The 12,016-nt window shown below is 36.3% G+C and overlaps 1 protein-coding gene across 2 annotated transcripts in view; it reads left to right on the top strand.

Moving 5' to 3' along the window:
* The first annotated feature begins 4,948 nt into the window (after positions 1-4,948).
* LOC121860420 (importin-7-like) overlaps positions 4,949-12,016 on the top strand; it is a 54,151-nt gene continuing 47,083 nt past the window's right edge. The window contains exon 1 of one of the 2 annotated variants that reach the window (XM_042357571.1): positions 4,949-5,139. In XM_042357571.1, coding sequence (XP_042213505.1) covers positions 5,056-5,139 — 84 coding nt within the window. In that variant the 5' untranslated portion in view covers positions 4,949-5,055. The remainder of the gene's footprint in view (positions 5,140-12,016) is intronic. The other variant, XM_042357572.1, reaches the window with a different exon arrangement.

Here is a 12,016-nt window from a genome sequence, read left to right as displayed (position 1 = left end):
TGTACACTCGTTAGAATAAGTATCAGTAAGGTGGGGTCCGATGGATGTCAAAATGAACTATACGACTCCTGTTGTCTCGGTAGGGTTGTCAAAATCTTTAATCCATTGTGTCATATTGTCTAGCAAAAAATTTTGCAGATACATTTTGAAGCGAGTGTACATTCATTATGTCTGTCGTAGAATGCAACATTAAAGGATTGAAGAACCCTCATGTACCTGTGTGTACAACACTGTACAGTACTCTAGTGGTCTTTGCTGTCATAAAGTTCATGAAGAGAAATAAGAAGAGGAACAATATACTGTAATTGGATATTATATTTGGGTAGTTGATGTTAAAAGCTGGTTTCATTGTATGTAAGGGAGGTTGATGCGCTATGTACCAGGTCACAGTGTTTGCCTTTTTTAGCCTTCTAAATGCTAACTGCTAAGACCATCCACTATAATAGTGTATATTTGAATACTTTATTTAATTAACAAAATCTTTGTGAACCTGATCATCCTTTAGGTAACTAAATCACCCTTATTTCAGAGAATGACAGCATTACTTCAGTTATTCCATGATCACACTAATTGGCTGTGTTACATAGAATGTCATACACATTTACATTCATCTCACTACATATATACACTTGTAGATACAAATGTATTCATCCCCATAGACATTCACACAAACATACAAGCCATTCAAAGTATCCATGGATGTCATGATGGTTTGCTTTATACCAAAATGAGTAAAATTGCTATCATACTTATGTCTTCCTGATGACTACTTTTCCAAACAATTAGAGTCCTGCTAGATTCTTCCCAACCTTTTTCTCTTGACACTTCTGAAGGCCTAACTCCTATTAGCTTTAACTCAGTGTCTACAGTCCTCACCCATACAACTTCGCTTTCCTCTTTAACCATCTCGTGTTACCTCCTGTTGAATGACCACACTCTCAGCCTGTTGATAAATACTGTACCTTGTTCCTCATAACAATTGCTTACTATCTTACATACACTCTGTTTCCCCTACTATCCCACATACTGTATACATATATGCACGCTCTTACCTGCCAAGACCACACCCCTACATTATTAAGTCATTCATGCAGTAAATCATGCATTAGTGAATTGTTTCGAGGCAGAAACCTCTTCATTCTGACTCTGTGCTCTCTGTAAATTGTTTACTTTTTTATATTTTAGTTTCTTACTTGTAACGTCACTTTACTTTAGTCTCACACATTACGTAACATTTTCATCCATATCCTTTCATTGTTCATAAAATGTTAATATGAGATTATTGTCTTTGGCTTGATATGTTTGTGGTAAATGAACCATCAGTTTGGAAATATATAAAAGTTATTTCACAATTATTCTATTTTCTTGAAATTTTCCTTTTGAAAAGCCACTGAACCAGCTTATAGAGTTTATTTAATTGTTTAAGATGCACAGGACATAATTGGTTTAACGCATATTGTTCAGAATTTCAGGTACAATTCAGCTTATTGATTAAAGGTAATAGAGCTGTGGAATAAGCGTATCATTGTGAAAAGAAAAATCATTCACTGCATTTATGAACTTTTGAGAAAGTATATCATGATGGAATAGAAATGGACCAGAAGAAAATGTAGTGAATGGAAGAGAGTTAAATGTAGATGAGAATTTCTAAATGTAAATTAGAACTTTTGTGGGTGTGAATTGTGGTGGTGAATGGTTTAACATACATAAGAGTATGCCTAGATTGTTTAATGCCATGGTGACTGTTCACTAAGTTTACTTATAGATTGCCAAATATGTAAGTACAGTACAGTACAGTATTGAAAATTGTTGACTGGATTAAAGTTAAATCTTGCTGGCACAGAATGGAAGCTATCACAGTCTTTGTGTGTAGATGCCAGATGGACTGTTCATTAGGAAACACATTAATTAATGCAGAATATTAAGATGAATTATGTAGAAAGGGTTATATAAATGGTAATATGCTCTCTAATTTTTGTTTGAGTATAAAAGAAATTGACTTGGGATGAAATCAAATACAGTACATTACTTGGGTCCCTGCTTACCAAGTTTGGTAAATGGAAAATAAAATTTGTGAATGGATCAAATTAAGGAAGAAGAGTTGGAGTAACCTTGCACTCCTTGGTGAATGAGATAATTATGGAATATGCTAGAGGCCTGCGTGTGGGAGTACGGTACAGTACTGTACAGTACGCACTCATTCTATCCCTTCTGTTCAGATATACAGCTGTACCCAAACTAAAAAGTAAAAATTGAGACAAAGTGGAAAATGTACCTGTACCTTAAGCATTATTATATATCTATTATGCTATTGTATGCTAGTGGTAAGTCTTCAGGTTCCTGGGTCTAAGGTGAAAACGAGAAATGGAAGTGATATTTTGATATTGTACATTTAATGGCTAACAAATATCTTTAAGTACTTTACAGTACAGGGAAATTTGTTAAAACCGATCATTAAAGAGAAAAAGACTACTGCTTTGTACAGTACTTCATAGCTGACTAACTTAACACCTACTGATAAATGTCTGCAGGAATACAAGACATTCCCAAGGATCAAAATCTACCCTTTGAGTTTCTTAAAAGTCTGCTAAATCCTTAAAGAACAGTACTTGTAGTACGGAGTGTTGCATAAATTAATTTTGTTTTAACAAATGTTCACCATTAGGGAGTAATGCGTCAACCACAGTTTCTTGGTACAGTATTATCGACTTCATAAAACTACTATTTAGTCTTAATCTTATCATTTGCATGGTCAACTTCAATGCAGGGTCTTGATGCAGTATCTCATTGCTTTTGTAATTAAGATCCACATTCAGTAGTTGTTTGGAGGTTCACCTTGCATCCATGGGTGTTGATCATGATGTAAACTATACCAATTTCACTGTGACCTTGACCAACAAATTCTTGATAATTAAAACCTAAATAAGGTCCCGTGAACAACAAATTTGGTGATTACAATATAAACAGGATTGCTTTGACCTTGACTAACAAACTCTTGGTGACTAAAACCAAGACCAAGAACACAGTGACCTTGTCTAACAAACAGGTAGTGGTTAATGATCTTGACCAAGATTTCGTTGACCATTACGGACTAACTCCTGGTGATAATAACCTTATTGTGATTATTGTAACTTTGACCAAGATCAATATGACCTTCACAAATAAGGTCTTGGTGATAACCTTAACACAATTCACTATACCCTTGACTAAAGTCAACTTTGACCAACAAGCTGTAAGTGATAAGATCACTGACTTAACCATGATAACTGATCTTACTGCAGCTACTGTGACCTCAACCAAGATCAATGTAATCTTTTCAAAGATTAACTAAGATTACATTAACCTAAGACAAGATCAGTTTTACACACCAACAAATGATAGTAAGAATGAGGTAATTTTTTTTTATTTAAAGAAGGCAAAGATGCTCAAAATTCCTGTGAACGTGAATTATAATACTGTAGGTGTAATGACAAAGGTAGTGAAAGACCAGAAGGTTGGCTCTCGTGGGTCGAGTAATTAGAGGTGAAAGAAGATAAAGTTGATTTGTACATATGATATTTATTGATTATTTGTGGTTCATTACCCAATGCATCTTTATTTGTGGTTATCACTTCATAATACCATAATGAAAGTAATGTCAGGATATGCAGAGATTACTTTTGAATATCCAGAGAAAGAAATAACTAGGTAACCTGAAATAATACTGACAATGATTTAATAATGAGAATAAAAAACTAAAAAAAACTCCCAACAAGAATAAATCAGCAAAAGAAATGAGAATTATTGACAAGCTGAGGATAGACTAAAAATGAAACCCAAAACAGGTCTGTGATAGTGTTGGAGGAAGGACCTAGGAAACAAGAAACAGCACTGGAATGAAATCAAATGAATGATATTCGAGTTGGGAAATCCTGTAGGTCAAAAGAGTAAACCAGGTTAATTTAGCCTAGTTATTTGTGCTTCAATCACTTTTAGCCCGGCTAAAAATTACTGAAGTGCATGTACTTGTATAGGAATCTAAAAATGGATGGAGGAAAGAAGCTCATTGGAAGTGAGGCTTTTTAAAAGGAAAACAGCTAAAGAAATATGGACAGATCACAGAAAATGATCTAAAATTTAATTACTAGGATATAAAAATTGATGTAAAGAAACATATTTAGGGATAAATGCACAAAAGCATGATATAAATAATTTATACAAAATGCATTTACCGGTACTACTGATACAGTGTACTAAACTTTTTCTTGTTCGTCGTAGTTGTTATAAATTTATCACTGTTCTTCAATAACTAAGGTCTTTAAACGCACAATAATATTAGTAATTATTAAATGTGTAAATTTTGCAAATGTATTTCGTTTTAACAGCTGTACACATTTTCACAAATGGTTTATCCTCTTTATGGCCTTGTTTGTAGGCATGAATGATTCAGTTTTTATCTGCAATAAGAATTCCCACATGTAATTTCAAGGTTTATGTAAAATTTTGATATATCTATAATTATTTTTATTTCAGCGTGAGAATAGAGAAAACAGTTGAATTTGTATAACTTCATCGCGTTGATTTTCCCGCCAAGAAATAAAAACATAGTTGGTCATTATATCTATGAATCAACAATTGCATTTATTGATCAACAAGAAAGCCTTCAGATTAGAACAGATGATTTTTATATTCGATAAACGGAGTTCATTAAAATGCAAATTTCTAAAGAAAAGATGGTCGTCTGCATATAATACCGCAAAGCTAGAGTGAAACACAGACTTCTAAATGCAAAACAGAATTCTTTACCTTATTTCAAAACCAGATAAAATAAAAACCCTTTTAAAACAATTAGATGTATATTAAAATCAATTTACACTACGTAATGATATATAATATACCGCGAATAAAAAGAATGGGAAGAATAATATAACCGCGTTCTGGTTCTGCCAAAAGGTTCCAGCATGTCGGGGGTGACACTAGACAGGAGCGCGCCATAACCCGGGAGAGTCACGTGGGCCGCGCTACACTACCATCAACCACCTTATTGTCGCCTCTACCCTGGATATCACCTAAGACATGGATTCCAGGAAGATAATAGATATACTAAGGGGTACTATAGACCCAAATTTGAGGCAGCAGGCGGAGGAGGAACTGACACAGGTGAGACAGAAGGAGGGGGGACACGGAGGGTGGTGCCTCGCTGCTCACCACCGACATGCGTCTAAATTCTCTCTAAATAAATATTAATCCCACAAGTATTATCCACCTCGTATTGTTGAGGATGAAATTCCGTGGGTGTTGGAGGGGGGTTTGTGGTTATTAAGTGAAGTAGATCGGTTGTTGTCGGTGATAGAGGAGGTGTTGTAGGTTGTCACGTCTGGTGGTAGAGGTGACCAGCCAGGGTGTCACTGTAGCTAGGTAACAGTGGTGATCTACTGTAGGTGACATATTGCTGTGATTGTATGAGTAATTGGTATGATGTGGTTTGTTATGCTAGTGTGTTATGATATTGTGGTAGTATGGTGTTGTTATGGTAGTGTGATATTGTGGTGTTATGGTATCGTTTTGGTTAGTGAGGTGATGTAATTTTGTGGTTGTGTGGTAAGGATATTGTGGTGTTACTATAGTGGTAGGGTGGTGATATGGTAATGTTATGGTAGTATGGTGGGGCTAATGTTGTGGTTAGGTTATGATGAGATGGTACTGTACTGTGATACTGATGGTATGGTTGTGATATGGTGGTTAGCTAAGGAAACATGTTGTGATGGTGTTGTAATGTGGGGGTGTGATTATGGTGCAGGTTTGTAGTGGCGTGATGGTGTTTTGAACATAAACAGAAAATAAGGAGTCTGCAATAGGCTGGTTGGCCTGTGCATGGCAGCTCCAGTCGAGAGTTACTACCACTCACTATCACCCATGAATCTATCTAGCCTCATTTTCAAAGTTTCCAGCATTCCAACACTTACTACGAAGTTGCTAAGCTTGTTCCACTCGTCCACCACCCTATTTGTGAACCAGTTCCTTCCTATCTCCCTCCTAAACCTAAACTTATCTAACTTAAATCCGTTGCTACTAGTCCTAGCCTGCTCGGATATTATAAGAACTTTATCTATATTCCTCTATTGATTCCTTTCACCCAGTTAAATACTTCTATCATATCTCCCCACACTCTTCGTCTTTCTAGGGAATGCAAGTTGAGTTTCTTTAACCTATCTTGATATGGAAGGTTTCTAAGTCCCGGAATCATTTTCGTCATTCTTTGCTGCACCGACTCCAGTGAATTGATATCCATTCTATAATAAGGGCACCGCATAATCGAGGTGTGGCCTGACTAATGCAAGATATAGTTGCAATAAGACCTCTGCACTCTTATTACTTACACTTCTAGATATAAAACCTAATACTCTGTATGCCTTATTTCGAACATTAACGCACTGTTTTTTAGGCCGTAGGTCCGGGCTTACAAGTACCCCCAAGTCTCACAAGTCGACCTTTCTAGGTTGATGTTGTTAAGGCTGTACACGTTGGCAGTATTTGTTCTTCCAATATTAAGTACGCTGCACTTGCTGGTGTTGAATTTCATTTGCCATCTCTCTGACCATTCCTGCAGTTTATTTAAATCCTCCTGTAGTGCATTTGCATCCTGCCCTGAATTAATCTGCCGCCCTATTTTGGTGTCATCCGCAAATTTGCTTATGCCACTGCTGATCCCAGTATCTAGATCGTTTATATAGATTATGAACAAGAGTGGGCCTACGCTGAACCTCTGTGTTCTATCGGTGAGCCACGATTTTATCCAATTTAAAACTTTCCTCGATACCATGAGCCTTAACTTTTCTCAGAAGCCTCTGATGTGGTACCCTGTCAAACACTTTGCTAAAGTCTAAGTAAATAATATCGTAATTATTGTCATTATCTACTACCTCGAAGACTTTCCTGATGGTGAAGTGGCTGTGTACTGGAAGAGAAAGACTTAGGTGTAGGTGTTAATGTTATTTGTTCATTAGATAACAAATAACATGTTTGGTAATCTTCACAGTGGTGTTATGCTATGGAGTAGTAGCATGGTGATGTAGTGTGGTTGTTGATTTTATGGTTGTAATAGCAGTGTGGCTATGTGATAGAGGTGCTGGTCAGATCATAATTTTGATTGAGGCCAAAGGGTTTTTACATAATCACTGGTTTCAGAAATACAAAGGATGTTGGTTGGTGCTTGTCAAGAAAATAGGCTGAGCAGATTATGGGGAACATTTACTTTTCTTGGCAAGTGTGACGATGTAATATATACTGTATATATGTATATATGTGTGTATGTATGTGTATATGTATATGTGTTATGTGTGTGTGTGTGTGTGTGTGTGTGTATATATGTGTGTATATATATATATGTGTATATATATATGTGTGTATATATATGTGTATATATATATATATATATATATATATATATATATATATATATATATATATATATATATATATATGCATTTATTCATAATTGTTTTCATTTAAATTTGTGCTAACTCTGCTTAACCAGGAATCGGTTAGACTTTTACATAAATTTTTAGGACAGGTCATTGTAAGAATATTGTATAGAAATAGGAGGATCAGCTTTGACATCACTGAGGCTTTAGCATGCACTTTTTTTTTTTTTTTTTTACGGCCACCCGGGCACAGGTCACTGACCCGCATCGGGGCCTGGGGGGCGAAAATGTAATAATAATAATAATAATAATAAAAAAGAACCATAAGGAAATGTAAAAAAAGAAAAAAAAGTGAGAAACAATATATGTATGTTGTCAATAGTACGAGAAAAAATTGAGACCCTGCAATTGTGTGTAAATGAAGCAGAAGTCAGATCAGCAACCTGGGACTTGGTCACAATTTTCGTGATGCCGTATGGCAGCAGGGTCTACCATTAGACAACACATTATGCTTCCAATATATTCCCAGGCGGTAGTACCTCCCTGTTTGGTAGCTGCCTACTACCCACTACCTGGGCTTTCTTACGAGGTCAGGTCATTGTGGGGAAAAATCAGAGATTAGCTCAGCTGTGATGTCAATCACAATATGGTGTCAGGTCACGTGACATACACCCCCCGTCACCTCACCGATTAACCCTTTCACAGCGGGAGGTTACCCTAAGCAGATTAAAATCGTCTGGCGGTAAGCCAGAATAAAATGGCAAGTGTGTGACACGCGGTGAAAGGGTTAAACATGTACAGGAAGGCGAGGTCACACAGCACCTGACAATTCTGCCAGGCATGCCAAAATGGTAGCTTGCTTGTCCAGGTTGCTGGGCACTATTAATGTTCACCATCTGCAAGAAAGATTTTGTTTCATCTTTTTTCCACTTTGATATAAAGTTGAGCTCACTGGCTTGTGAAAAATAATGTGAAGATTGCTAGTGGAGGATTTTGGAGGTGTAGACATTGCTTAGAAGTTTAGTCACAAATGAGCTTTGAGAACTAATATACTGTATACTGTATATGAAAACAATATTTTTTGGGTTGGAAGAATTTTGGTGTTCAGGAATGTTTGTTAATCCATAACTAATGTACTGTACACTACTGGGCAACTCAAGTACTGCATCAAGTCAACCGGTTGACATCCAATGGTGCCCTGCACCTCTCTTACCTTTTGTGATTGTGATGACATTCTAGAAATCCAGTGGGGATCAGAAAATGGTTATTGTTTCCCTTTGAGGATTCATTTGCCAGAGACCAAGAGCTAAAAGTCTTTATTTGTTGAGCTAATTTGTTACTTCTACAGTCCATGTTTTTTTTAAAAAACTGGAAGCAGCCTCAAACCACTTTAATATCCAAGTTATTTGTTGCATTAAGTACACTTACACAGGAAAGTCTTGTTGCCACACATCCAAGGTATTAGTGTTCTGTTTAGGATATGATTATTGTGTTAAAAGGAGACCTACAATTGCTTAACAACCTAGTTGGTAGTTAACTAGTGGGTTGGTGGTTGTCCAAATACTTTTATAATTGTAATTTAATAGAAGTCGCTAAGGATATCTTTTAATTAATTTTATTCTTAAATTTATTTCAAGATCAAGAAATGCTCAATAGATGCTTGAAATAGTACACACTAAGTGCTCAAAATTGTGTTTATTTGAAGTGTAAGATGTTATCTTCGAGGAAAAATTACATATTTCCACAATAAAGTCTAAATGGTGCATGGAAAATATGCCCAAACTATAATAATAATAATTATAAAGTAAAATTGTCATAAAGGTTTACAATTGGAGAGGCATGTTTATGAATTATGCAGTTATACAGTTCAACATTAATATAGACATTAGATAATATAGATGAAAGGTCCACGTAGAGTGTGGGAGTACTGTACTACAGTGGTCCCTCGGTTAACGAACACAATTCGTTCCACAGAGTCGTTCGCTAACCGAAAATTTCGTTAACCGAATCCATTGTTTCAATGGGATATTGGGTAATTGGTTCCAGTTCACAGAAAAGTACATACAAAGTAAAAAAAAAATGCAGTAAAGTACACTTATTTTGAGGTGTGTATGTAGAAGGTTCCTGATTGATGATGATGGGAATTAGAAGTGGGGGTGGAGGAGAAGGGAGAAGAGAAGTAAGTGCGGATGGAGGAGAAATCACCTTTCAGGGGACCCATGCTTGATGCAGTAATTTCACCAATAAAATTTTAAGTTCACTAGGTGTAATTCAAGATTTATTTATTCAAATCAACACTGCATTGCGCTATATATTATAAATATGTTAACTGAATTTCAGAAGGACCAATAATTTTAATGTAAAAATGCAAAAATATTCAAGACACCAACAAAATCGATGTTCACTCCACTGTAAACAAAGCCACACTGACTCCTGGTGGGTGAGTCAAGCGGCTGATGGGCGCACAAAAAACTAGTTTCCTGTACTGTATATATTATCAATATGTTAAATAAATGTTAAAATGACTTATAATTTTTATAAAAAAATGCAAAAATATTAGAGCACAACTTTCTTGATATTTACTCCACTGTAAACAAATGTAAACATAGAACAGATTACTGAATTGGCAGACTAGTCCATCAGCTGATCAGCTGATGCTCACAACAAAATGTGTTGTTCGTAAGGATTTTTTGTTAATCAAAGTTTTGTTCGTAAACCGAATTGATGTGAGGTAATTCGTTAACCGTAATTTCGTAAATCGAACCGTTCGTTAACCGAGGGACCACTGTATACAGTATTCTGTGTGCTGAGACAGTATAGGTAAACAACACTGGTAAACAGTAAGGCAACTTGATCAGGGATAGGTGACAAAGCTGTAAGGTGATTATTTCCAGGAAAGTTCTTTGATTAGGCTTAGGCATGGTCTCTAATCAGTAATACTAGTAAGTCTACAGGAGTAAGTGAGTTTTTTTTTACATAATATTCAACCAACATTACATTGCACTTGGGCTATCCATAGCTGGCAGATCACTTCAACAGTACAACAATCTGTGTTTAATACAGTAATAGAGAAACTCGCTCTTTTCTCTTGTTGTAGTTTAGTTATTTATTTTATTCATATTTTTCTTTACTTTGAATTGTTTAATACCATAGCCAGTTTTTGTGTAGTCTTATAGTTTGTTCCAGTCTATTATAGCTGGAAAGAAAGTATTATTCACTTGACTGCAGACACCAAGTACCATAAAGTTATGTTCACTCCCTCTAGTGCCTTGCCAGTTCATATCCCTAATCCTTAAAAAGTTTGTTGTTAGATACTCTGGGCACAGTTGATTCACTCTGTCCGCAACACTTAATATGTTCAGTGATTGAAGAACTTCGTGACCATGATCTCTGGCTTTCATGTCAAGAGTGAACCTCACCGTCTTGTTTTGAACAGTTAGCAGCTTGCATTTTAGTTATGTGTTAAGGCAGAGTACAATGACGAGCAGGAATAGTCCAAGTGATTGTATGAGCGCCAAGCAGCGGGTCCTACGGGCATCTGCTGAGAGGTATTTAGTATTTCTATAGAGAAATTTTATTTTTGCATTATTTTTTTCAACAATACAAGTACAGGTATTATCTATGATCAATTCACCAGACAAATGAGTCAGAAGTTAGTCCAAGGTATTTTACCGAGGTTACAGTTGAGATGGGTTCATTCCCACATAGTACCGTACAATGAATTTATTTACCCTTTTAAGTCTTCTTTTTTATATACGGTAAATATTATTTATTGTTTCAGTCTTTCCCAAGATTTGGGGATAATTTGTTGTCTATGAGGCACTGTTTGCATTACTCCAGTTCAGATAACTCGTTACATATCATTTGGATCTTTTCCTAGTAATGAAAGAGCACTGTCACCGTCATACAGCAAAAGCTCATAATTAACACTAATGGGCATGTCATTGACATAGCACAAAAAGAGCAAAGTGTAATGATTGTTTATCAGACCTTAGCTTACAGCCCAGAGAAGAACAGCACATATAACAGTAAGTAGATGCCAACATGGTAACCCACATAGGTTGACACCCTACAGTGAGAGTAAGACCTGACCCAGGAGAGCTGACGGCCACAAGTTACCTGAGTTAACCCAGTGTGGTGACCGTGTTACTCAAGAAACTACACCTGGCCAGACACACCCGGGTGGTAATAGTTAGGAAGCATTACCGACCGGCGACATGACCATGCACCTGGGCAAACACAGCTGTCCAGACCTGACCCAAGAGAGGTCACGGTCTCATTGACCCAGAGTTCTCACTGCCGCGTCATTAGCTAATAGCCCCAATAGCCTTATTGATAACTTTACAAAATATTTCAATTAAGGAGATATCTCCACTTGAACATACATTGCTCTCACTAGGATTTTGGAAACTGTAAACAGGATACTAACTGGCCTTTGATTGCAGTAGCTTACAGTATTGGACCTGTCACCTTTCTTATAGATCTGTGTTACTTCAGCTTACTTATACGTACAGTACTCATTTGGTACTGTACAGTATTGGTACTCATGAAGAGATTAAATAAATGTGTTTTGGTGTCTTTAATATAGTGGCACCAGCCCTCAAAAACCTGGC

The sequence above is a fragment of the Homarus americanus genome, unplaced genomic scaffold, assembly GCF_018991925.1.
Source record: "Homarus americanus isolate GMGI-L3 unplaced genomic scaffold, GMGI_Hamer_2.0 scaffold28051, whole genome shotgun sequence".
NCBI classification, from domain to species: domain Eukaryota; kingdom Metazoa; phylum Arthropoda; class Malacostraca; order Decapoda; family Nephropidae; genus Homarus; species Homarus americanus.
Note: the sequence above shows the minus strand (reverse complement) of the source record. Positions and strands in the feature narration are given on the sequence as shown.